We start from the raw sequence: 26,319 nt of genomic DNA, 5'->3' as shown, positions 1-26,319 counted from the left end.
ATGTACTCGATACTTCAACTACACATTCTGTATTATCAAAAGCATTGACACAACTCTGCTAGCTACAGTTCTCTTCGCAACAGCTAGCAGTGATCATGATTAGTAGCTGCGACATAATGTTGAATCCCGATAACGTGTAGGTAACCAACTTCACGGTCATGGCCACCTATATACCAAGCCATGCCATGTACCAGCGGCCAGCAGAGTACAGCGGTAGGTAATAAGTGATGGAACGCCCTGAGGTACAGTTATACCTGCAAACACCGTATGTTGGTGGCGTTTTACCTAAAACAGGTATCACTGTGTCTCAGGGCGTTCCATCACTTATTACCTACCGCTGTACATATGTATATGTGCTTAAGCGCTGTCCCTTTCTCGATCATATGTGGATGTTGAGAGCTCCTGTGTCAAGATCTGCGAGAGCTGCATGGAACCGCGGCCCGGGAAGAGCACCGGCATGGCTTGATCTTCCGTTGGCGGGAGCTTGAGAACATCAGCCCATCCGTCCAGAGCAGAGCAGAGCAGAGGGGTGCTGTTCCGTGGAGCACGTGACCAGCGAAAGAACGCGTAAAAACATCGAGGCTCTACTACAATGACTGGCATGTGAAAGGACATTATTATAAAGTCTCGATTCCAGGAGCTAGTGTATATAGACCAGGCTTTCTTCCTTGTCCCTTGGATGCTCAGCTCGACCATCCGCGACGCCTGAGCACATACCACCAGCGCCAAGACAATCCCGGTATTTGACATTATCCCACAGCTAGGGGTGAATTCGAGAGCTGTTCTATGCAGGCAGAAGGGCGAAAGGAGAAATCCGGATGGCGCTAGTGCGAGATGCAGGAACTGTTGTGGTGGTGAAGACCTGCCTGGGGGGGTATTTTTCACTACTCTCCTTTGGCATGCTCCCGGTCAGAGTGCCTAGCTATTGGGGATTACTGATCTCTCGACACATACCCTATTAAAGCGGGAGGGGGAGCTCACTCAAGGTACCTCATCGGCTGCTTCTGCTTCCACATACTCTACATTACATGCTTCATCCTGACACACACACACAGCTCTAATTTCCAACGAGATAATACATGTATATAGTCGGTGTGTTGAAATTCCGACGATGTGCCGCTGTGCTGTCGTGTGCTCGCGCTCTCAACTGGGATGAGGCGCAGTGGAATAGGGTTGCTGTCCATGTGGGAATCACACCCCATCACTCAGCCCTAACCTCCGCCCAGTGTCTTGTCTTGTCTCCTATCTCCTATCTCCCTCCTTGACGAAGACTCACTCGCTCGCTCGTCTAAGCTAGCCGAAGTGTGCCTGTGCCTGTGCTTGTGCTTGCCCTCCCTCTTGCCCCTCCCCAAACAACGTGTCTCTCGTTCCCAGCCCAGCCCAGCCCAGCCCAGCCCAGCCCAGCCCAACCCCAACTAACTAAACTCAACCCGCTGCCAACCAAGTGTCTAGTGCAACACTAAGCGTCCCCGCCAAGGCGTCTCTCTCCCGCCAAAAACGAAAAAAAGAGCCCGCCCAACAACCCATTCTGTGGCCCGCCCCCCATAAAACTTTCCTCTCACCTCTCACCTCTCACCTCCCCCCTCACCACCACCACCACCATCACCACAACCACAACCACAACCACAACCAAACCACCAAACACCCACCATGCCATCACCACTCACCATGTCCACCACCACCACCACCATCACCACCACCACCACCACAAAGACCCGGGGCACCACAACCCCCCACCCCTCGAACCTCGACCAGTTCCTAGCAGCACCCACACCCTTCCTCGCCCGCGTGCTCTACAACAGCCTCCCCGCGCAGCGACGGCAACCCCCGGAGCAGCACGGGGAAGAGGCGTTAACGGTGGTGTGCGTGTCCGACACGCACGGGCAGATGCCACCGCTCCCCGCGGGGGATCTGCTGCTGCACTCGGGCGACCTCACGGCGTCGGGGACAATGGGCGAGCTCCAGGACGCGCTGCAGTGGATCGCCTCGCAGCCGCACCGCTACAAGGTCGTAATAGCGGGCAACCGGGAGCTCTGTCTCGACGAGGAGTCGCGGGGCCGCCCGCTCAGTATCTCCAACGGATCCGGAGCTCAGGATGAGAAGGCCTCCATCACCAGCAGCAGCACCACATCTACAACTACAACTACTACAACTACAACTGCCACAATAGACTGGGAGAAGCTCTCCGCCGCCGGCCTCGTCTACCTCCAAAACAGCAGCATAACCCTGCACTTCCCCGCGCCGCGCGACCGCTGCATCAAGATCTTCGGCTCGCCGCTCTCGCCGCGGCACAGCCCCCACGCCGCCTTCCAGTACGCGTCCGCCGAGGAGCAGCCCTGGCACGGCATGATCCCGCCCGACACCGACATTGTGCTCACCCACACGCCGCCGCAGTGCCACCTCGACAGCTGGCGGCGGCTCGGGTGCGGCGTGCTGCTGCGCGAGCTGTGGCGCGTGCGGCCGGCGCTGCACGTGTTTGGGCACGTGCACGCGGGGTACGGCGTCGAGGTTGTGCGCTGGGACGAGATGCAGCGGCTGTACGAGGGCGCGTGCGCGGGCGGCGGCGGGAGCGGTGGCAGCGCGTGGGCGCTCGTCCGGATGGCGGGCATGTTTGTCGTGTGCTGGGTGTCGTATGGGCTCTTTGGCGGGCGGTGGCGCTGGGGGGACGACCAGGGCGAGACGAGGATGGTGAATGCGTCGGCGAGTCGGGGGCGGGGAGGGGGAGGGGGAGGGGGGGAGGCGGGGGACTCGCTGCTGGTGAATGAGCCCATTGTGGTCCGGCTCTGACAGGCGGGCTGTGGAGTATTCTTCTTGTATCCTACTCCTCCTCCTCCTCCTCCTCCTCCTCGGTCCTGCCCGCGCATACCCAGCAGCCTTGCCCCCCCGGCTATTCTATTCTGCTCTGTTCTATACTCTGTTATTTGCTCCTATTTTGTATACAATACAGCCTGTACTGTGCTAGAGATCAATGGAACCCCCAATACAATAGACGCATTCCTGGGATGTGAGTGAGTGTCTGTGTGCGCGCGACCCGGGCGAGTGAGAATCTGAGATGCAGCGCCAAGAGGCGGCTCTGTGTGCATGTGGCCAAGCTTTGTGTGCGACAGGCATCCGAAGATCCAGTCCTCACTGCAGCTGGCAGCCAACATCAAACCACAGCCCATACATAGCACAAAGACTTAACAACTTCACCTCAATTCTCACCACTCCGCCCAGACCCGACCAGCCCCACCAATCGTCCCACAGATGCTGGCCACGCGCCACTCCCTCCGCCACTCCCTCCGCCTCCTCGCCCGCCTCCCCCCCCACCGCCTCCCCCCGCTACAAACACCCATCCCCACACTCACACTCACACTCGCCCTCGCCCGCGCCCGCGCCCGCACATTCGCCACCGCCTCCCCCCGGCCGCAAAAGCCCGACACCAAAGACAGCGAAGCCACACTTGAAGAGTACGTCCGCAGCGTGCGCACCGAATGGGGCAGCAACCTGCCCGAGAACCTCCTCACCGACGCCGAACTCGCCCTCTACGAGCGCCACTACGGCAAGCCCGTGCGGATGCTGCAGGCGGGCGAGAGCCCCTTCGACGACGACGACGCCGACGACGCCGAGCCCGCCGGCCTCGAGTCGGGCACACTGACGCTGCAAGGGCATGACGGCGAGGACCTCGAGATCTTCGAAGAAGAAGAGGGCGGAGAATCCGAGCTAGGCTTCATCCCCGTGCCCGTCACCAACGAGGCCGACGGCCGCAGCTTCCTGCAGCTCAAAGCCGACATGGAGCGCGCCTTTTCGCACCGGCACCACACCGCCGACGGCGACGACGACGACGCCGGGCTCGCGGCCTACTCCACGGGCGAGGAAGACGTGCCCGCGGGCGCAGGCGACGAGCACATCGAGCGCACGCACCCGCTGACGTCCATCGGGCGCTTCGCCACGCACCCGTCGACCATCCGCGTGCCGCCGTCCGTGCAGCAGCCGACGATGGAGTCGCTGTCGAGCGTGCCCAACAAGCACCTTGACGCGGCGGCGGCGCGCGTCTTTGGCAGCAGGCAGCTGCCGGACTCGCCGGTGTTTACGAACTCGGGCGGCAAGAGCCTGCGGAAGGTGCTGCTGGACGTGGAGGACACGCGCATGAGCGATATCGAGGCCGAGGTGTGGCTCGCCACGGTGCTGCCGGGCTATTACAGTCAGAGCTTGAGCGCGCTGACGGAGCTGCGGCGGCGGCTGGGCGGCGACTGGGCGCTGGGCGGGGGCAGCGGGGGCGGGGGCAGCGAGGGCGGCGTCAAGAGCATCCTCGATGTCGGCTCCGGGGGCGCCGCAACCCTCGCCTGGCGGAGCATCGTCGAAGCTGAGCAGACCCGCCGGCGCGACGAGGCCCTCGAGCGCTCTGGCGCGGAGCCCTCCACGCTGCCGCCGCCGCCGCCGCCCGAGCCCGACTTCAGCGCCATCAAGGCCACGGTCGTGACCGCGTCCGAGCCGCTGCGCTACCGCATGGCCAAGCACCTCAGCGACACGACGTTCATCCCGCGCATGCCCGACCGCAACCCGGACAACGTCTTCCACAGCCCGTCGCTCGCGCCCGGCGCCACGCTCGAGCCGAACCAGAAGCAGGTGCGCAAGACCTACGACCTCATCATCGCGACCCACAACATGCTCCCGCTGCGCGAGACGCACCACCGCCGCGACCGCATCAAGAAGCTGTGGTCGCACCTCAACCCGTCCGGCGGCGTGCTGCTGCTCATCGAGAAGGGCACGCCGCTGGGCTTCGAGGCCGTCGCGGGGGCGCGCTCGACGCTGCTGCGGAGCTACATCTCGAGCCCGGCCTCGACGCACCGCGCCATCGGCGGCAACAGCGGGCTGGAGCGCGACCTCGACCCCGTCGAGAAGGAGCCCGGCGCCATCATCGCGCCGTGCACAAACCACGCCGAGTGCCCGCTGTTCCCGCACGGCTACACGGACGGCGCGGGCCGCAGGGACTGGTGCCACTTTGTGCAGCGCTACGAGCGCCCGAGCTACCTGCAGCGCGTCATGGGCGAGCACACGCGCAACCACGACGACCTGCTGTACTCGTTTGTCGCCGTGCGCCGCGGGTCCGACTACCGGCGCTCTGCCACGGCCGTCATCGAGCCCGACCCCGAGGAGTTCAAGCACCCCGACGCCGGCGCCGGCGCGGCGGGGTGGGCTGCGCCGACGCAGAGCCCGTATAGCATGGAGCAGCTGCGGCGCTACGCGTTCACGCTGCCGCGCACGCTGTTCCCGCCGATCAAGCGCCACGGACACGTGACGCTGGATGTGTGCACGCCTGCGGGGACGCTGGAGCGGTGGACGGTGCCAAAGTCGTATTCGAGGACCGCGTTCCGGGATGCGCGCAAGAGCCGGTGGGGGGATCTGTGGGCGCTGGGCGGGAAGAGCAAGACGCTGCGGAATGTGCGGGTGGGGGGGAAGGCGCCGGCGGGGAAGATTGCGAAGCTGATGAGGGTGCCGGATGGGGAGGGGGGCGTGGAGGAGAGGGTGGCGTATAAGAGTGTGGATGGTGCGGGGAAGCATTGGTCGCGCGGGAAGGCGGGCCTGGGGGACCGGGTGGCGTATAAGAGTGTGGATGGTGCGGGGAAGCATTGGTCGCGCGGGAAGGCGGGCCTGGGGGAGAGGATTAGGGAGAGGCAGAAGGGGAGGAGGGAGATTAGGTGGAGGGCGAGGGAGAAGGAGATGGGGGTGGAGGGGTATTAGGGGATATTGGGTTTGGGGGGGGGGGTTGTATATAAAAATGTATTTATGGAGGCTGTGCACTCTCTCTTCTCTGGGCTTTGGGTGTGGATAGTAAGGGGGGGGTAGATTGTACGATAGGATGGTGGGGTGGTCGACCGCTTTTTGTATTTACTCGAGACATTCGATACCCCGAGGGGTACACACAGGGAAATAAAACGGAGTTATTCAGAATATTCTTTTTAGCTACTTGGCCATTGCTTCAATCTTTGATTTTACAAGTAAAACCTGCGAATTAGAATATCCCACTACCGAATGATAAATGCACTTGTTAGTCTACGATATCTCTGAATCTACTAAAAAAAAAACAAGGCTTGCCACTTCCCCCATCCTACTCCTTTAACAGGGGCGGGGTATGCTCCAGCCGAGTGATCATCCATGATTAGTCCTATAGCCGAGGTATCCGTCACACGGAATCACTCGGTAGAACAAATCAGCCGCCTCGATCCCCCCCTCCCTCGTCTGTCTGCATTCAGGACTTGCGGCAATCCGTGGCCCACCAACACAAAAAAATCCACAGACTCGCTGGAAGCGGCTGCATGGCGGCGGTGCGAAATTATCTCGATCGAGTAGGTAGTGTTTTTCATTGATCACGACGCTGATATAGGCCGGCGTGATCCGCGCGCGGGAATCGATTGATGTACGTACCGGTAACACATTCATTCGTGATTTGCGAGAACGGACGATGGAATAGAATAGGCTAGACATATGTGATTATTCCAACACCGAAATGTTACTTGCAGTGCCTTGGATTATACAGATTAATTAAACCCACGTGCACCCCCCCTACCAGTGATGCGTAGAGTATTGGCTCTCGGGGTGTTCTTAATATACCCCCATTGTACTCGTGCGCTCGGAATTCTTGGTAGGCATTGTTCGGAGCGCAGATTTATAAGAGACTGGATTAAGCGAATCGCATTGCAGCATTGATGATTGACATGAACAGAAGGCACAAGAATAGACGGAACAAGCTCCTTTGATAACAGAAACATTGTAGATAAACACGCATTATTAAGATAACCAAACTCGTTGCCTTGACACGGTACTAACAACTGATAGCAAAGACTGCAAAACAACAGCACCGATTATCTGACCAGTTAATGAACGTGCGAGTACGTGTGTGATATTAAAACGCATCAACAAGTGTCGAGATAGCTAGGGCTCATGACTACAGAGAGCTGGCTTGTTCACTATATTTCACCCCTCTCCAAATTTTCGCCCCCTCTCTAAACTTTCTCGCAACTTCCACAATTAAACGTCCCCTACCACAAGAAACAACACAAAAAACAACACAAAAACTATATCTTATCTATTACCAAAACCCATACTCCGAACAACCAATATTTAACTTTCTACACAACCCCAACTCACTCACTCGCCCACATCCCATATCCCCTCACGCCCCTCCCTCACAACCCTCATCTCCTCCTCCACCACATCCATCTCCCTATCCAGCGCTACCAGCTGCGCCTCCCTCACTGCCCACACCACCCCCTCCCCTCCCAGAAGTGCAAAACCCTCATTCTCACTCTCATACAGCGGCCTCTTCGCCTTTGCTGTAATGCTCGCCGCAACACACATCTGTGGGTCGGGGCCGGGGACTTTGTCGGTGGCGATGAGCTGGCAGAAGCGCAGGAAGACGGTGTGGTAGTGGGCTTGCAGTAGCTTGAGGATTTCGGTGATGATTTGGTTTTGAGGGCGGGGAGTAGGGCATTGCATGTTGAGGGTGCGTAGAAAGTGTTTTTGGCTGTTGGTTGTATATAGCTGGGGGATGTAATGGGTCTAGTGCAGAGAGCGGGACTGGTGGTTTATAATTTTAAAGTGATTTCTTCTTTGGATGGCATCTAAGGGCCGTGGAGAACGGAAGGGCGTCCGAAACTCTCTGCGTCAAAGGGTCTTGGATCAAGATTATTCTAGACATATCTGGCAGCCATGATAGTCCGAGAATCTATGAGGTTCTAGAGCTTTACTCTGCTAGAAACATTTTGAGTTTATCGATTTTGAATCGTATTGTGCACGCGCCGAGCTCATTCGTCCTATTAGGATCGGAGCTCGAGGTCGTCTCTTCACCTGAGTACGGCCCGGTCCGGTCGTCGTAACAGGCGGTCGTGCGCGCAAGAAATCAACCTCCGTACCATACCGCTGCGCCGACCGTCATCCACTCTCATCGGAATCAGTACTTCTCATCGGCCGGTCCTCCAACCCAAGTACCCCCCCCCCCCCCCCCCCCAGCCGTGGAGAATCGTAGCCATGGAGTCGTACCAGCCTCAGTTACTACTATCTAGTAGATAAAATATTTCTACTACTTTACCCGACCAGGATGCTAAAGTAGATAAGCAATCATCTAATTCTCAAGAGGACGGCGCGCCCGGGGACCACAAGAGCAGCTCAAGACAAAAGAAATTCAGATGAGGACGGAGGTTGGGTGCTTTGGATTCGGGATGTGAGCGTATGTTGGCTCCTGTTGGTTTGCGCTTGCAGGTTCTTGAGGCCTTAGGTATGCTCGTTACATCCAAGAGCAGGCTGTCCGTATGCGACGGGCACGAGGCTATGTTTTAGGTTCCTTTCTGTCCATTTGTAAAGTCTCTGGCAAGTTCTCTAGAAGACACAAACAGCCCTGATCCCTCCCGGGGACGCGGGGCCGGTACAAAAAGGTTCCCGCGCGACTGTCAGGGCCGATGTGCTGTACGAAACCGAACCTCTGTAGAACGTGAGGTTCGTTATAGAAGACCGGGAAAAGCAGTCAGAAGAAGAAGGAAAATAGCAGCGTTTGAAAATATAGCTAGTGGTAAATAGTAGGGGAAATGACTTTTATTATGCTTGCAGCTGTTGTTAACCAGAGAGCCGGGGGAGACAATACTTGCAACAAGCTGCAAAATTCGATAGTAGCATATGGGCAGGAACTCAAACTCGCATCTTCACAGTGCGGTAGAGACACTTCCACAGGCTCGAAAAATAGGCTTCCTAGCCCATGGGGCCACCACCTAGACGGACCCCACTGCTCGATCAACCATCTGAGCGAGGAATCCAGGAGAACTCTGAAAACGAGCTGAGAATCTCCTGAGGATGTACACCTCTCTGTCTTGCGCGCGAGTCCAATCGTATTAGTTATAAAAAACTTACTTCCGGTAAGCCCCCCCCCATGCACAATATCACGAACCCACTCAACTTATCCCTTCATGGTACGACAGCATATCATATTTCTCCTAGAACTCGGGGAGAAGCCCATCACTCCTGCCCCTCAAGCTATACTGAATTCGGATATGATAATTGATCGGCGAGGAAGCTGTTCATACCTACTAGCATTTAGTTTTAGTATCATGCTTTACCTGGATGGATGGTGGTCTAGGGATGTGTGCACGTTACACCTAACCCGGGAGAATTGGATGTTTTTCTAGATGCTCATCGCATGAGAAATCATTGTAGGATTACGATTCCGGTGATACCTCAATTGCAGATCAAAGCCCATCATTGCTCATGTGAGTGTAGGTGAACCGGCTCTAATCCGACGGAAGCTGGCTAAACAGTCTCCCCATTTTTGACATCTGTATGCACCACATAAAATACTCTACCTCCATACCCTGAGGCCATACGTACCAGGAAAATGAGAACCTTGGGGCGTTTGACGTGCCAAACCCCTCACCCCCAGAACGGATGAATTCATAAGGTGCAGCTCCTCCCGCTTGTCCGAAATTGAGACCTGGGTTTCTCCGTTGGTTGAAAACACTGGTTTTCCAGAAACCGGAATAACCAATTTCCCAACTGCGCCGTTAGTCTACCCACTAGTGCTAAATGTACCAATGATGTAAAGTAGAGCAAGTCGATTACTGACAATATAAGCTAGTAAGTACATGCAGTGTTCCTGCTTATGCGTCCCGTGACACGTACGATAACCTTGATCTCTGGACGGTGAGAATAAATGTACCTAGATGCAAGGCCTATCCTAGGGCCTCATAACTAGGGGTATTAAGGGTATAATGAAAATGAATTGATCGCCGTAATCACCCGATGAGCCAAACCGTATCTATTTTCATATATGAACTTGAGCAATTAGCAGCTGAGTTGTTGGAGTCCGATTATTGGTATTTAAGGGGACGGTGAAGAATACGAGTGATTTTGCATGAACGTACGGACGTACGTGCACACAGTCAGTGCCCCCCTTTTTTTTCCCTTCGTCACCTTAAGCTTTCCAGCCACTGTTTTTGTAAACACAGCTTTTGGCCTTGGCTCGTGCACCAGATGAACCATCGATCGAATCCAGCAGGAACACACGCGCACGGATTAGAACCGTTGCAAGTATGTAGCAGGCGGGGTCATGCACGAAACAAGCTTGTAGATTCAATTCAAACGGACGTTTCCCAATTGCACGCTAAGACGAGCAGAAAAAACCCGGGCTAACGGGATTCATGGTGCAACAGTTTAAACACCAATATCACAAAAGCTTCAGCACACGATCAGGATTCAGGATGCGTAGTTGTATTGCTATTACAAGCTGGTGCACGGCGGCAAGCAACACACGCGATTTTTCCGCGCCAGGCCAGGTCTCTGTCATGGATTCTCACCCAAGGTTGTGATCCCCTCCCCCCGGGCCCTTCCCCCCTCAATGTCTTGGAATTGAAGCTGTTACCCCTGGCCTAAGTAACCATGCGGGATCCACTTTGTGTGGCTGGTGCTAACTAATATCAAGGTACATACCCCGCACTACTATTAGTAGAGCACCTAGACCCCACATATCAAATAGATTTCTGGTTAGAGTGGATATTTGGCTTGACCGCGTAATCCGTCCAACTCCAATTGCAAGGGCAACTCTTTATTTCTCCCGTACTTGTACCAGCAGTCCAATAGGGAAAATATGCGTGTGAGGTTACACATATCCGTCCGTTCGTTCCCGCAAAGACTTACATCTTCGGATCGTGAGTTTTTCCGTCGCGTACGTCGTTACTTTTTCCCGGTAGGAAAAAAATATGATATGGACAGATGACATCTGCATGAGGGGTGGTAGCAAGGAGGATATTTCTGGTCTGATGTTCCTTAATGAGGTGGGGCAAGCTGAGGTGAAAAAGAAGCAGCAGCAGCGGGACCTTGAAACAAGAAACGTTTCCTTCCAAGCGAAACTATCTATGCCAGGCAGCAGAGCTTGATTGGACGATTGAATATGGAAGGTCTCTAAGAGGTGTACCACGTTTATGTGGAGTCTCCAAATGATGGTTCCTGGGGAAGGGCCGTATGTAGACACTTTCGTTGGGGATGATTACTCTACTATAGAGCACCAGCTGGCCAGCTAGCTAAGAGTCGTGTGATGAAAAGCCCTGTTGGATACCTATCGGTGAGACTAGTAAAGACTTGATTCCAAAAAATCTTGACAGTCAAAGCGGGAGGCAAAAAAAAAAAGCTAGTTCTGCAGGATGAAGAAAGTCTCGATGTTGTCTATCTGCATGTGAGCACGGATTTACTTTTTTGATATCTCACGGTGGTGGTGGCGGTAACGGAAAAAATGTATTGGAAGAAAAAACAAAGTAATAAAAGGAAAAGTGAAGTGCACTGCCCAGAAACCAGGTTTGACAGGCCGGAGAAACATCGGACAATCTTTTTTCTTTTCACGATAATGAAAATCGCGCTTCCACAACATTAACCTCAAGGTGCTGTTGTGTGTGGATGAAAGACCACATTCAATTTTTTCGATTGTAATCTTACGTAGGACATGAATTCAACTGAGCAAGGTATGAAGATAGATGAAAAGTAATCGGTGTTGTGCCCGTTGACCCCGCGAATTCAAATATCTGGAGAAGATAGCACAGTATGGAGACCCCTCGTTTTCCTGTCCCCGCGTTGTTGAGAGGCAGAGCTACCACTCGAATGGTAAGATCATGATAATTAGACGAGGACGGTGAGCCAGGGTGGAGGGCGTCAATCGAGGTTTTTCCATCTTCATGCATATCTTGTGCCCTATCCTGCAGGGCCGGCATGGAGTCCTGTTACATCAGAGCCAGAGTTCTCGGCGATATCGCCGGTTACACGAATCTAAATTCTAGAAGTTGGGGTTAATCCGGGGGGCAAGCTTCAAGCCACCATGGTCGGGGAAAGAAGGTCAAGGCCCAAGCCTCTCTTTCTGCTCCACTCTGACCGCCCGCCCACCCAACACGGCTAGTGCGGGTAAGCTGTCTGCTTTTTCCCCGCCACGAAAAGTGTAGCGAAATTCCCCGGACATGCTGATTCGTCGTCATCAGGCGGTCGTGGTCTAAGGCCTCGGACTTGGTTCCGGGAAACTCTTGACGAGAACCTCTCTCTCCAACAACCTTCTTCCCCATCCAACCACCAAAAATCAATCTGTGGGGCCCCAATCCTCACCCATCCCGGTAGAATTATTAGCCACACCTCTTTCCATTTACGATTTGACTACAGCCAAGCGAATTGCGGGACTATCCTTGTCTAATATTATCCGTTACTGAGAGATTTCCGACTCTCCCCCCCCTCGCCTCATTCCCCGTAATCTGGGTGGTGGCCATGAGATGCGTGTGAAAAAAGCAAAAAAGCAAAAAGGGTGAATTTTTGTTGATCGCAAACCCACCGTTACTTAGTGCCATTCCGTTTGGAGGCTTGAATCTCGGCGAAATGTCCATTACTGTTTCTACGGCCGGCCGCTGGGACCGTAATGTGAAGTGATTGACGTAAGAGTCGAACATCTACTATAAAGACAACACGATTTCCTCGAATTCCAAAACATCATCAGCCAGCTTCTCCAGCGAGCCATTCCCCATCAGAAAGGTTTATTCTTCACAGTCGATTCAACAACTCGGAATACCTTCGCAATGGCTGTCAAGAAGTCTACGAAAAAGGTCATCTCCGACAAGGAGGCCACGGGAAACAACGAGATCACTCTCAGGGAGTCGATCTTCCCCCTCTTTTTGGTGACGATCTTGTTCTTCCTCTGGGGATTTGCATACGGATTGTTGGATGTCTTGAACAAGCATTTCCAAGAAGTCCTGCATATCACTAGATCTCAGAGCTCCGGGCTGCAGGGAGCGTACTTTGGGTGAGTAGTATTCGACCCAACACTGTACTGCACTTCAAGTTGCTAATAATTCATAGTGCATACTTCCTCGGTCCCTTGACATTCTCCGGTTACATTCTCCGCCGATGGGGATACCGCGTTGCCTTCATGACCGGTCTCTGCATTTACGGAGTCGGCGCATTGATGTTCTGGCCCTCCGGAATGAAGGAATCCTTCGGTGGATTCTGTGGTAGCATGTTCATCGTCGGATGTGGCCTTTCAACCCTCGAGACCGCTGCCAACCCTTACATTTCCGTCCTTGGACCCCCCAAGTACCTCGAGATGAGACTCAATTTGGCCCAGGCCGTCCAGGGTATGGGAACTGTCCTCGCTCCCGTTCTCGCCTCCCACGTGTTCTTCAAGAGTGTCTCCGACTCAGCACTCCAGAGCGTTCAATGGGTCTACCTCGCAATTGCCTGCTTCGTCTTCTTCCTCGCTGTCGTCTTCTACTTTGCTCCGCTCCCCGAGATTACAGATGCCGATATGGAGACTCAGGCCCAGGACGATGCCGGAGATGGCACTGCAACCACCTCCTCAAAGCCAATCTGGCAACAGAAGACCCTCATCTGGGGTGTCCTTGCTCAGTTCTGCTACGTCGGATCTCAATGCGCTGTTGCTGGATTCTTCATCAACTACGTCACCGAAGCCAAGCCTGGTCTATCCTCTGCCGAAGGATCCAACTTCCTCTCCATCGCACAAGCTGGTTTCGCCATTGGTCGTTTCATTGCCGGTTTCTCCATGAAGTTTGTCAAGCCCCGTCACATTCTTTTCGTCTTCTTGGCTGGATGTGTTGCGTTCGCCGCCGCCTGCATCAAGGGAGAGGGAAACACTGCTGTTGCATTGATCCATCTTGTCCTGTTCTTTGAGTCTTGCTGTTTCCCAACCATCTTCTCGCTCTCCCTCCGTGGTCTTGGAAGACACACCAAGCGTGGTGCCTCCTTCCTTGTTGCATCCGTCTGTGGTGGTGCTGTTTTCCCACCAATGATGGCCGTTGTCTCTGATTCCAGGAACTCCACAAAGTTTGGAATGATTGTGCCAATGGCTGGCTTTATCGCGGCATTCTCATTCCCCATCTACTTGAACCTCTTTGAAGCCGAGAGACTTGACTCCTACTCCAAGTCCACCGTCGGTCTCGAGAACAAGGAGTCTGATTCCGAGAAGCTCGGTGTCGAGAGCGACAAGGGCACTGAGGAGATCAGAGTTGAGAAGTTGTAAATTTAGGACTTGTTTGGTTTGGTTTACGCACTGTATGCCATGTATGTGCTGCTATACATGTGTGTGCTGTTTATGTTTTTTTGTCTTCTTCGGTTTTGTACAGTTGGAGTGGACCGTCTAGAGAGCTTTTTTAGACTCGGTTTCCTTTTTTTTTTAGTGTTTAGTATTTCCTTCAAACGGCGTTTTTATGAAAAGAGACCACATTCATGTATTACGATAGAAAAGAACGAAAGAAAGAGATATAGACTCACTTTTTATACTTATGTCCTAATCCTTCCTCCCACCCTCCACACATGTGACCCACGATCGAGCACGGTGTAAAGCACCCCGAGACGAACCCAGGCAGACTAGCTTAGGAAAAAATTACGGGGGTTCGGGCCTCGGTAATGGTCAAACAACAAGCCGATTTGCGCCTATCGAAATCTCACGATACCACTTTGAGGCTGCGAGTGATGAGCTGTGATATGGATTTAGCCTCAATTGACAACACACAGCAAGTGGGCAGATGCTTTGGCTGGTGTAAGTGTTGGCGTAGTGATGTTGATGTTCTGCGTCTCGGGTGCTGGTTGGTGAGCGATGTTTACTATATATGGGCGCGGTATAGTGAGACATGCGAAGGGGGAAAAGAAAGAGGGGGGGGGGGGGGGGTGCACGAGTGATTCGAGATGATCGGGGCAGAATAGGTATATACCTAGACTAGCTAGCCGACGCGGGTGCTGTATATTTTTTCAAACCATATAATCATCTGCACCCCCACACAGAATTGGGAAGAGGGGGGGGGGGGGGGGGTTAGCGATGGGACGATAAACTGGTAGAGCCATGCCATGAGAATTAAAGTAATCATAGCAGTGATTGAGTGTTGCACCCTAGGAACAAAGAGTTTGTTAGTCAGCCAGGATGATGGCGTTGTTAATTGGTTGACGGACGAGTTGAATGTTGGTTAACGATTTTAGGCTCGTTGTATTTAGATTCGTCTATGTGAAGTCTGGGCTGGTCTCGAGAATATTGCTCTGGCTCTTTGATCTATTGCTCAGGCTCTTTTGATCTATTGTTCGGATGGAATGATTGATGGTTTGGACTGATTGATCGGTAACATAGAGGTCCTCTAAACTACATACACAACGGCAACCGCATTTAAGGGTTGAGCTCTTGGCAAGTGAGTGGTAATGATTATTGGTGGATGTCAATGATAGTTGTGACAGGCCGGGGCTAAAATTCCACCAACGAAAATTCATAGGCAGCAATAGCGACAGAGATCAATGCAATAGATATGGGCAAGAGCCATATAATACTTTTATTTTCCCTCCTGTGGTGTTCGCGTACAAACTTGCTTGATTATTGCTATTTCAAATCTCATAAATACATAAAGATCACACAATGCATGCAGCAAGCCAATACAGTACCAACGCCTCGAATTCATCAGAGTAATCCACGCACACATAGTCTACCACAATCTATCAGAAAAAGGTATCCCCTTTCCCCTAGCGGTTATATAACTATTGTCAACCCCAACCCATACACGCCCCCAACTACCTCTCTGAAGAACCGCCATACTTGCGCCAATATCCCGCGCCCCTCCTCCCTCCGCTCTCCGTCGGCATCCGCGTCATGGTCCGCCGGCTTATTCACACTGTACGTGTACTCGGCCGGCTCTTTATGCCACTCCAGCTCCGGGACCCTATTAACGTGGACGGAAGTCATGTCAAACGCTATTTCAGGCGTGTGCGGTTCATTGATGACGTTGGAGGTGACAAGAACAGAATCCATGTCGAAAGATATCTCACCCTTGAGGAGGGTAGGTTGATTTCCGACAGGGGCGGCGACTCCGACAGAATGTCTTACCGGAGAGAGCTCGGCTTGGTGGTTTCGAGACGGCAACCCGGATGCGATAGTGGGCGAGGCCGCAGTGTCCTCAGTTGACAAAGCTGGCTGGCGGTAGGCCCGCCCCCGCCGGGCGAAGAAGCCAGCAATCATCTCTATCTATACGACTGGAAATTTAATTGGTCCATGGTCGTGGCGGGAGAGTATTTATTCATGAATATCCCATCTAGCTGTCCGGCATCATGACGCTAATTGATGATTGTTGTGTATCGTATTTGCTGTTCATCGCTGACGAGCAAATGCATGTATAATGAACGAGTAAACTCCTCTCCAGGTGCTTCGCTCATCATTCACGCACGCTCACTCGTGCTTGGCGGGGACACTTTTCATCATGATTAGCCCTAGAGCTAGGGGAAGTTAGTGTACTCTAGAAAAAAAACTTCGTATGAGGCTAGCTCGGCATCATGACGGTATATAGTTGTGCACAAACTTTATAAATTTAGTAGCCCGTTACTGCATTAGGGAGCTACCAGATATTAACATTTTCAGGCTGTTGGTGATCGAGGTCTCTCTCTGAGGCCTACTATAGAAGGAGCTGTGACCAACTCTGAATGTTCGGATGAAGGAAGACGAGAGTGATGATGGTTGTATTAAATGGATTGCCGCAGCTTAACTTATAGGTCTTGAAACTAACACATATGCTTAACCGAGTCGACCATGTAGCCGTTGAAACGTACACATCTTCTGCTAAACTGCCCCACATCGATTCGTGAGCCTAGCTACGTAAGCTAGACAACAGTTGAAAATTTCAACTCTACACACTCCACTTATAGAGTCCACAAAATTCAACAAGCCGTCACCACCCTCTTCTAAAGGCGCAAGTATCACAACTACGCATCTCACCACTAAACAATAATCACACAAATACAAACCCGTCACTCGCCCAGTCACACCACACCACGTGCATTCAGAATGATCTATTCTATCCAAACCGTGGCATCAGGTTGATATAAGCCAGCATGGAGTGACGGGCAAAAACCTGCCCCCCCCCCCCCCCCCCGCGTGCCACCCCTTCTGCAGGGGCCTGGAAATAGTGAGCAAAGCCATCTAGTCTACAAATGTTGTCTGAAGCTTCAATTCTACCTTATAAATCTAAATACTCACACCCGCGCGAGAAGAACTTCGTGATAAACCAGGGAAATTATGAAACTATACTAAGAAAATTTGCGGGACACCCTTCAATGAAAAGTACCAGATATCCGTGCACCCGGAAGCCCACGGGAGGGTTAGAGACTCGCTAGAGCCCATCGATAGACCCGCTCTGTATTTTTTATCTTCAATTGCCGAGAACCTGCCGAAGACAAAGATGGACCATTCCCTTTTATTCAATCATGCCTTGTCACTTCCATCTCATAGGGTCTCAGGTAAATCAGTGTAAAGATGAGCACACATGCTTCTAATAGTCCCAAAGACACGCTAACCGTACATAGATTAATATATATTGCTTCAGCTTAAATAAGCAAAGAAAAGTTAACGTACTACATAATAACGTCCCTGGATGAAAAGGAAGAAAAAAGAACTCTCTCCAAACTATGTCATGTAGATCTCCTCTACTGAACAAAGGTACTTACCGGTCGTATCGGACATATACCGGAGGTAGTCTAAATATCAAGGTAATCGAACCCATAGTATTAGCTAGCCTTGATCTCCTCGATCCTGCACTAGTCATTGACGCAGGGACTATATTTAAACAAGTCCCCGGGAAAGGTATTTATAGAGTTATGTGGAAGAAAAGTCGCTAGGTATCACCATTAAAGGAATTATACCAACCCAGCAAAAAGCTAGTTAAGAAACACATCACTGCACGGAAAACGGTATTTCCACGCCTCATGCCTCGGGACAGTGCTTTTCTTTCCATAAGCACATGATATCTCTCAAAAAGAACCCGATGTCGATAATTGCAACGAAGGAATTCAAAACAAACGCAGAAGTATCATCAATGTTATAGTTACTAAACCCCAACCCTTACAAAAAGAGGCTTTTCCAGACCACACCTAAAGTAACGAGAACAACTTCAAGACAGTCTAGGATGTACTCTACACTACCCTACATGTACACGCAGCAAGGGAATCAAACAAGTAAGAGAAGCGGGAGAGGCCCATGAAAGAATGAAGAATGAAACAGGCAAAGAAACACCGTCTACATCTGCCCGACCTTCTTCTTCTCCCTCTCAACCGCCCACCTTACCGCCTCGAGGACATTCTCCACCACGGATTTTGCGCCATTGGTGTCGTCGCCCTCTCTCCACACTCCTGTCTTTACGAGCACACTGACCCACTCTACACCTCTGTCGCTCTTGAATCTGTTGGCGCCCTCAATGTCACTCGCTGGGTTATCTCCGACCATGTATACGGTCCTCACACCCTCTGCGACCCCCTGCGCCCGCCTCCACTCCCAGAGCACGTCCTCGGCGTACTTGTATGTCTTCTCGTGGGGCTTTCCAATTATCTCATACGTCAACCGGACCCTTGAGCCCGTCGCCTTCCGCACCGCCCTAAATACGCCCACAAATGCCTCTCTGAACCCTCCCTGACCCAGCCGTGGCAAATGATATTTATTCGCCCACAGCAAGTCCGGGTTCGAGAAGTATAAGGGCACATGCGGTGAATTATCGTCCGCTCTACGCTTCGTCCCCAACCGCCCCTGGTCCGACATCACAACGTCGATCAGCAGCTGGATATCCAGTGCCCAGTCGCGCGGGTCGTTGAAAACCATCACAGCGTCTACTTTGACATTCTCCGGCAGCGGGTGAGCGTGCGGCGGGTTCTTGTCGATCGTGAACGGCGACACGGCCGGGTAGGCTGCCAAGACATCTGCGGGAACTATGACGTTTTTGAAGCCATACCCGTGGGCGACTTTACGGCAGTTGTCGGACTCACCGCCAACGACGAGTACGGTATTGAGATTCTTGTCGGCGGAGAGGGGGGAGAGCGGGGTGTGTGATTGGACCAGCTGCGACTTGTGGATGCTGTGCTTCAAATGGTGAGAGAGGTGGTTAACACGGGCCTCTTCAGTGTGGCCACCGCCGTTGGTGAGGAGGATGAATGGGACTGAGGAGGTTTGCAGCAGTGTCAGTGCCTCAGTGGCGGTGGGCGTTGGAGTGGTGTCGTGCATGAGGACGCCATCAATACTGGGAAGGTTTGTTAGCTATGCTGAAGCTTCCAGAGAGCCCATAGAGTCCAAAAACCGCCAGAGAGAGATCTACTTACTCAAACGCAAACGCAAAGTCAGCGGAAGTCGTTGTCACCGTTGGGACCTGTGTCTGGAACGAGCGCGGAAGCAGGGAGCGGCCCGGGAGCGAGAGTGATCTCGGGAGCATGCTCAGCAAGGGCCTCCTAAGAGAGGGGAGGTAGAACGACATCTTTGAGGAGGCGTCGAGAGATCTGATTGGCCGTTTGTAGGTATGAGAGTGTCTGAGCTATGAGTGTACGTGAGAATGTCTTTGGTGTTGAGGTCTCGGATGTCAATGACCAAGATAAGAGGTGGCCTGTGCTTGGACTTGGCAACAGCTGGTCCCTGCGCTAAGACAGACTTGGCAGGGGGGATACCACCCCACACCCGCGCTGTCATACGACATCGGCGGGTAGCTTGGAGATTGGAGAGGTGGGATTTGGTCTGCACTCTTTGAAGATTAATTTCATCCCCCCGCCAGCTCTATGCTGAATTAACGGTTATCTAACCATGGTGCAACTACAATCCCCCTTCCTATATATACACATGAAAGACATACATTAACAGATCCGCTCTTCTACTTGCATTTGCACCACCATGCACCAGGTTTACAACGACGCTCTGGCTGACAAAACAACAGTTCCCAACGAGGTCGAAAGTAAAAACCTGGTAACACATGCCAAGATCTCCGTGTAGTGAAGAACAAGAGAAGAACTTCTTAGAAGATGGGTGGTAATATATATCCAATGGCCATCCATTATTATCTCTCTTTGTTATAAGGCAGTAGCTAGCTATAGCTCCGTAACTCAGTAACCTCACTCCTCTCCAAATTAAAAATAAAAATAAAAAAGAGCAAAAGGTACTGCAACGTCTTATTTCTGATGTAGCGTTACTACCCCCACCCCTGGTTTGAACCCAGGATGTTATCCTGGGTAAACACTCGGTGTCTAACCCGACGAGCAGTCTAACCACTAGACCACCCGCCCATGTTGGATGCTGCGCTGGAAGTGATACTTGAGCTTGGCGCTGTGCCAAGATGAAGCAGAACCCCTAACCCTTCTATGTCAATGTTCAGCCATCTCATGCGTTATTGTAGAACACGTCTACTGAAACTGTCACTTTAGATTTTTTTTGTATGTTATATCCATCCAGTAAGAATTCAGTGGTGGAGGAAAGGGTATCTATCCAAGAAGATTCGGAGTAACTCCCCGTGTGTGTGTGTATTTGGGGGGGGGGGGGTGGTTAAAGTTGAGAGAGACTGTCAAATGGGCAGTCCCAAGGATCTCAGGTAGGGCTGGAAGCCGAAAGTCCCCCTTCCCCCATGGACTAGAGAAAGCTTAAAGAATAAAGGAACAATGCCTCGACCTAGGGAGGTAGGGTGCTAAATTAACGCTCTATTACCTTTAACTAGGAGGCCAAGTTGCAATTGATCATGATCCAGCCGTAAAGAGCAGAAAAAACGATATTTACCATTCCATTTGTCGAAAAGGAAAGCGCTTACTACAATATTTAAGGAGCAATAATATAAGGAACAGCATCCAAGGGGTATAATACTAATTTGTAGAGGAAGCACTCGGCCTCGCCCATACGACGACCGAACCGCCCCGGCCCAGTACTGAGGAACTGCTTGTTTATATTTTCTCTAACCTTCGACCAACCAAAGCTCTAGGAGTTTTGAAAGTCATACTTGAAAAAGATATTGATGCTCAGTTTACATGCACAGGCTATTCTTGCGATTGATGATTGATATTAAATCTACAAAAACTCACTCTACGCTACCCGCTCAAAAAGCTGCTAGCCCAAGCCAAGCCAGCCAAGCCAATAGTTAGATTAAACCACAACCAATCACAACTCCCCACCCACGAGTGACACCTCATGACGCACAACCATAAAAAAAAAAACACAGACATCATATCTTTGCCCTGTCCTTCTCTCCATCCCGCTCATCCACCACCACCACCCCGCTTCCCCCACTTCCCTCATCCCCAGATCCAAGTTGACTCACATCCCACCCCTGCTTCTCCAGATACTCCTTAAACAGCCTATCTTCCCTTACGATCGTGTCCTGTCCAATCGACGGCACAAAGAACAGTGCTAGCAACGCCGAAAACACGCACAGACTACTCGACACCCAGAAAGGTGCCTGGTTCCCGCGGGTCGTGTTTTCACCGCCGGCAGACTTGATGATGGTTGGGAAGACATATGTTCCCACGAATGCGCCAATCTACAGACATTCCCATGTTAGTCTATGCGGAGCCAGAGAGAAGGGGAATGGGTTTGGGGGGGGGGGGGGTGCAGGGCGCTTATTGCTACCTTTCCAATCGCCGCCGCAATGCCATAATATTGTCCTCTCACAGCCGTCGCACACGTCTTCGACGCCACAAGACCAATATTATCACCAGGCCCCATCTCGCCGAACGTCAAGAAGAGGCCATACACGACCGTGAAGGCCGCCACATACTGCGGGGTCGCAAGGGACGCGTAGCATCCGGCCATGATGTAGCCGAGTATGGCTTGGAGCACCAAGCCGATGACGAGAGTCCATTTGGGGCCGAAGTAGTCTGACATGAATGCGCCGGAGAAGGCGCCGGGGATGTAGAAGAGGTTGAGGACGACATTCCAGCCAAAGGACTTATAGAGGGATTGGTCGGGGATGACGAATGTGAGGATGGAAGAGGAGTAGATGCCGGCTGAGTAGACGGAGAACTAGTTTTACCGTTAGTTGGCGCGTGGATTGAGGATGGAGGGATGGGGGTTTACGTCGTAGATAAACCAGATTGCTGATACCACCAGGAGGCGCTTCCAGTAATACTTGATCACCAGACTATACGGCGTCTTCACCCGCTTCATCGTATTCTTCTTCGTCTGCTCAGGCTCGTGCAGTCTCGCTCTCAAGAAGAAGAGCAGGAAAGGCGGGATGATGCCGAAGCCCAAGCTGATACGCCAGTTTGCACGTAGCGCGTGCAGATCGTCACCCAAGATCCAGAGAAACACGAGCGGCACAAACGCGGACACTACAAAGCCGAGATCAATCATGAGGTTCGTGAAGAAGATGAACCATCTGTTCCTTGTCCCTTTCTGGATCTCGCCGGTTGCTTCAGCGGCCGCGACGGAACCGGCGGGATATTCGCCTCCGATACCGATACCTATATTTCCACAGCAATACATATCAGCAAAAGCCCCACAACCTCCCAGAGATATAAGAGAAAAGAGCGCACATACCGAGGAAGAAACGACACACAGTCAACATGGTAAACAAGCCCTCCGGTGACCCTCCCGCGCCATAACTTGCCGTACACAGCGTCGCAAACAATATCAGCAACAGCGCACTCGCCGTCATTGCAAACTTCCTCGAGTAATTATCCGCCACCCAACCAAACAACAGCTGGCCAAACACCGTTCCGGCGAATGCAATCGACGCGACATTCTTCCCTGCGGTGGTGCCCTTGTAGTCGACTGGGTAGATCTTTGACAGGAGCGTATTCACTGTTCCAATCACCTGTGTATTGTTAGGGCCTTGTCAGTTATTGAACTTTTTTAGAAGATGTGGGAGGGGCATCTATGTACCCCGTTGAGGTAGCCGTCAGAGTAGAGACCAGCACCGCAGGCAAAGACGGGCCACAGACGCTGCCATTTAGTTTTTGTGGGCGGGGCAGCGCTTGTGAGGTCGTTTGGGTCGACGACTTCGAGATCTGGGAGGGGTTCTTCCTCGGCGGGCTTGAATATATTGCGCATGTTTGGCGTGACGATGAGGAGAGAAGGAGGCGCTCAGTGGAGTAAGAGGGGACGGGATGGGAGAGACGTTATATGTGCGCTCTTATCAAACAACACTCTTTAATTACGAGGGGAACTCAAGCTCCACCAGACGCACATGGGAAAACTTGATAAAATATATTTTTCTGTACGTATTCGCACCCATCCAGCCTCAGCGCAAGAAAGTTATGTAGAAACCCCACAGATCACTGCCCAAATAGGAGATGTGTCCCCGCAGCATGGGACCCTTCCAGCTTCGTTCGGGCAGGTGCGTCTCTCTGCGGACCCATCGACTCGGTTGGCATTCCAATCACGACGTGGGATGAGAGTAGTTAACCCCTCTCCCTGTGCCACTAATTCATATTCCCTGTTTCTTATCAGCTCTGGACTGGAGTGCAAAGAGGTCCCTCAGCCTTTCAGCCATAAAAACGTCCATCACGAGGTCCACCTCCGAGGTTTCACTACCTACTGAACACTCACTCATACACCTCGAATTCATTTCTGGGCATGGCGTTGACAAGCTTTGTGGCCCCGCTTGGCTCTCTTGGTGTCCGGCCCGAAGCGATCGTGCAGTCAGCTCTTGCACGTGCGCCAAGGACGACATCCGATCGGTCTCTTCTACAACAACACAGGGGATGATTTAGCAGCCGTTGTGGTTTAATCTTCTTAGAGTACTTCTTTACAGGGTTAGGGGCAGCGCTTACCGTAAATACTCTATCTCTATCTCTATCCACTTTGCAGGCTATCTTCATCCTGGGACACGCGTGTTGGTGGAGGCGAGATGGCATCTCGGGCATCTCTGCTGCTAGGGATGGGGATCGATCGTCGGTTAATTGGAAATGAATATGGTCTGTTCTGTGATAAAGGTAGGTTCTTGGCTGCGGTTTGGTAGCTGGAAAGGTGGAAGTACTTTCTAGGCGGGTATTCATAAGTGTTGCCTTTATGAATTGGGAGACAGTCTGAGAGCTGACAGTCTTGTCATTCACTGTTATCACGTTCATTGAATTATTAGAAGGCGCTTACGAACGACTATAGGAATGACAATTCCTCCAGCTTTTTGACCGTCTTGATAAATGGTACATTGATAAGGCGAGAAACGAGTCCACGTGTATGGACAAGGGAAGAAGCCTAAGCCTATCCAATGCTTCATCGAGATATGAACAGGGCATATTCTTCCGCTATCCATGTATTTGTAGCCATCTTTATATGCCGCATATTTGATTCGAATTTTATAGCTCCCGCCCGTCCCACGTTTATACTAACCTAGCAAACATACTTCAAGTATATTTAATTGCCACATATGAGTATATCAACCTCCAAGGGGATGTCTATATAACAATGGTGCAATTGATAATTGATCTTATCACCTTGTCACTCCTTTTGCAATTTAAGGTGCCCTCTGGGGCAGAATTGACTGCTCCGCTCTATAACGGTGCGTCCCTGATATAGCAGACAACTGAGGTAATAATCCCAACCAGTGTGGTCCACGAGGGCGAAGCACTTCATGTCTCGCCTCGAAGCAAATGCCTCGAGGTAGCACGAGGTATACCCTTCAATGAGGCCGATGTACCTTGATACATGGTATATTCCTCAACTCGAGTCGACTCGAGTCAACAGAAGATATACTCTTCAGACTCGTGGACAACACTGATCCCAACTCAATGGAAAATAGGATCTTGATAGAGAACGTAATGACGGCGTCGATCCTCAGGTGTAAGTCGAGGTTGTAATTGGTAGATTGTATTTTAACTGCATCTAGATCCCATTATCGATCCCAGCAAAGGGATTTCAAATCTTGGTCGGATTAATACGCGGAATACCGTGATTAGAGACCTAGCTTGAGATTAAAAGGTCAAGTCAATAAATATTTAAAGAGATATCAAGTCCATAACCACCTATCACTTCCGTTTCATCGTTCGAGCAGCTCAATCTCACTAAACCCCAACAAACCCTTAAACCTTCCTTTCGTTCTAACATGAAAGCAGGGCCTCCCTCCCATTTAATCAGCAGTTCTCACTTAAACACAACATTCCGCTCTTCAACTACACACACACAACTCAAAACCTCACATCTCATTCGGTCTAGGAATCGCTTTTCACCCTGGATTTAGCGAATTTAGCGCGCCTCATTAGTGTACGTCTCGGGGCCAAATATCGTCCCCAATCGCATTATCGACGAAGTCTAGTAACATTTTGTAGGAACATCTCTGGCTTTGAAGATTAGTACAATGACCTGATGATGATCGGAGGTGCTAGCTACCTTTCATTTCAGCGTTGATGTTGGGGTTGATATTGTGCCGTGTCATCGACATTGTTTGTCACGTCGATGAGTATGTAAGAACAACGCTTATACGTATATTTTCGTGAAGAAACTGAACATAGTTGCAGTTACAGTTATCCGCAGACTTCGGAGAAAAACGTCTGCTCTTGAGGCTCTCAACCATTCCATGCGAGATCCAATTCGCGCATGTGTATGAGTCAAGAAATAATTTTCGACTAGATGGTCAACAAGATTCAAACCCCCACTCACAAGCGTGGGGAAGCTTTTGTATAGAGTACATGTATGTATGTACTTCAGTTCGATCAGAAGTACTTATTCCTAAACTAGGGCGTTTACTGCGCTTTCAAGCGAGCGTAAACCCATACGAAGTATGACATTAGGGCAGGACAACAGATATACATGTACATACCGTATTGAAAGGTTAATAATAGGAACATAGGGAGATAGAGTGCTACTAGGTACGTAGAGGCATGTAGTCATACCATATATGTCTGTACCGTTGCCTTACTACCAGCCAGCGCAAACCCCTGTAGCCCCGATGGCCCGTTTCAAAACCCGTCTCGAAAAAGGAAGGCCACTTCTTCGAATTAGTATTCAGCTGTAACTTGCGCTGTTGGTTGCGTACGTAACAGATATTTTCTTGATACAAATACATTATGTACTGTACCTAATTAAAGGCCTAAGGGTCAGTTTTTACACCTGAATAGGGTGGAATGGATGGGCTTTAGTTAAAGTGCCTACTTTAATGAACCAGACCTACATACGTAAAGCAGTTGATCCCCTTCGAGCTCAGGCTCACCCCCAAAAGGATTTGGTACAGAGAGCCAATTTACTACAGGGCTTCGACTTACCAGTTAGAAACACACAAAACCCCAAGCCTTATGTCTATTCCAGTGCAGAAGCACATCCCATTACAACATAAACTCCTGAATCTTAGGATCCTCATGCACTAGGACTATTAGGTTCGAAAGTACATGTATCGAGAAGTACAAGTACCTACATGTATTTCATATAAAGCGGGTTTAGATTCATGTAAAATCACTCGGTACTTACACTAGCCAAGACTGCCAAACAAGTTTTTCTTGACTACATATATTTAATTCTTCCCTCCTGTTCTCTTTTGAGAATTGAGGGAAGGGCGTGAAGGAGATCGAAAACTGAAAGGAGTCTGTAATATAATTACAGAAGAATCGCCTTTGGACGGCATG

General features: G+C 51.5%; 8 protein-coding genes across 8 annotated transcripts; 3 read left to right on the top strand and 5 right to left on the bottom strand.

The window, feature by feature from the left end:
• Positions 1 to 357: 357 nt before the first annotated feature.
• On the bottom strand, positions 358 to 750 carry H6S33_002422 (uncharacterized protein; the record flags this gene model as incomplete). Its single annotated transcript, XM_044834272.1, has 1 exon — positions 358 to 750. One exon carries the CDS (start codon positions 748 to 750, stop codon positions 358 to 360), a length of 393 nt encoding a protein of 130 aa, XP_044692583.1.
• A 900-nt stretch (positions 751 to 1,650) lies between these two features.
• On the top strand, positions 1,651 to 2,787 carry H6S33_002421 (uncharacterized protein; the record flags this gene model as incomplete). Its single annotated transcript, XM_044834271.1, has 1 exon — positions 1,651 to 2,787. The coding sequence occupies one exon, from the start codon at positions 1,651 to 1,653 to the stop codon at positions 2,785 to 2,787; it is 1,137 nt and encodes a 378-aa protein (XP_044692582.1).
• Positions 2,788 to 3,246: 459 nt separating this feature from the next.
• Positions 3,247 to 5,724, top strand: H6S33_002420 (uncharacterized protein; the record flags this gene model as incomplete). Its single annotated transcript, XM_044834264.1, has 1 exon — positions 3,247 to 5,724. The coding sequence occupies one exon, from the start codon at positions 3,247 to 3,249 to the stop codon at positions 5,722 to 5,724; it is 2,478 nt and encodes an 825-aa protein (XP_044692581.1).
• A 1,407-nt stretch (positions 5,725 to 7,131) lies between these two features.
• H6S33_002419 (uncharacterized protein) lies at positions 7,132 to 7,479 on the bottom strand (the record flags this gene model as incomplete). Its single annotated transcript, XM_044834253.1, has 1 exon — positions 7,132 to 7,479. The coding sequence occupies one exon, from the start codon at positions 7,477 to 7,479 to the stop codon at positions 7,132 to 7,134; it is 348 nt and encodes a 115-aa protein (XP_044692580.1).
• Positions 7,480 to 12,569: 5,090 nt separating this feature from the next.
• H6S33_002418 (uncharacterized protein) lies at positions 12,570 to 14,026 on the top strand (the record flags this gene model as incomplete). The annotated part of the gene is made up of 2 exons (XM_044834241.1): positions 12,570 to 12,793; positions 12,850 to 14,026. 2 exons carry the CDS (start codon positions 12,570 to 12,572, stop codon positions 14,024 to 14,026), a joined length of 1,401 nt encoding a protein of 466 aa, XP_044692579.1.
• A 1,488-nt stretch (positions 14,027 to 15,514) lies between these two features.
• On the bottom strand, positions 15,515 to 16,000 carry H6S33_002417 (uncharacterized protein; the record flags this gene model as incomplete). Its single annotated transcript, XM_044834230.1, has 1 exon — positions 15,515 to 16,000. The coding sequence occupies one exon, from the start codon at positions 15,998 to 16,000 to the stop codon at positions 15,515 to 15,517; it is 486 nt and encodes a 161-aa protein (XP_044692578.1).
• A 2,046-nt stretch (positions 16,001 to 18,046) lies between these two features.
• H6S33_002416 (uncharacterized protein) lies at positions 18,047 to 19,268 on the bottom strand (the record flags this gene model as incomplete). The annotated part of the gene is made up of 2 exons (XM_044834219.1): positions 18,047 to 19,037; positions 19,117 to 19,268. The coding sequence occupies 2 exons, from the start codon at positions 19,266 to 19,268 to the stop codon at positions 18,047 to 18,049; spliced, it is 1,143 nt and encodes a 380-aa protein (XP_044692577.1).
• A 1,719-nt stretch (positions 19,269 to 20,987) lies between these two features.
• Positions 20,988 to 22,813, bottom strand: H6S33_002415 (uncharacterized protein; the record flags this gene model as incomplete). Its single annotated transcript, XM_044834208.1, has 5 exons — positions 20,988 to 21,302; positions 21,392 to 21,784; positions 21,839 to 22,224; positions 22,301 to 22,577; positions 22,646 to 22,813. The coding sequence occupies 5 exons, from the start codon at positions 22,811 to 22,813 to the stop codon at positions 20,988 to 20,990; spliced, it is 1,539 nt and encodes a 512-aa protein (XP_044692576.1).
• Positions 22,814 to 26,319: the final 3,506 nt, after the last annotated feature.

This window comes from Morchella sextelata, assembly GCF_020137385.1.
Source record: "Morchella sextelata strain SCLS chromosome Unknown scls_13, whole genome shotgun sequence".
In the NCBI taxonomy this organism is placed as follows: Eukaryota; Fungi; Ascomycota; class Pezizomycetes; order Pezizales; family Morchellaceae; genus Morchella; species Morchella sextelata.
The sequence above is the reverse complement of the archived record's forward strand: the minus strand, read 5'-3'. Positions and strand labels throughout refer to the sequence as shown.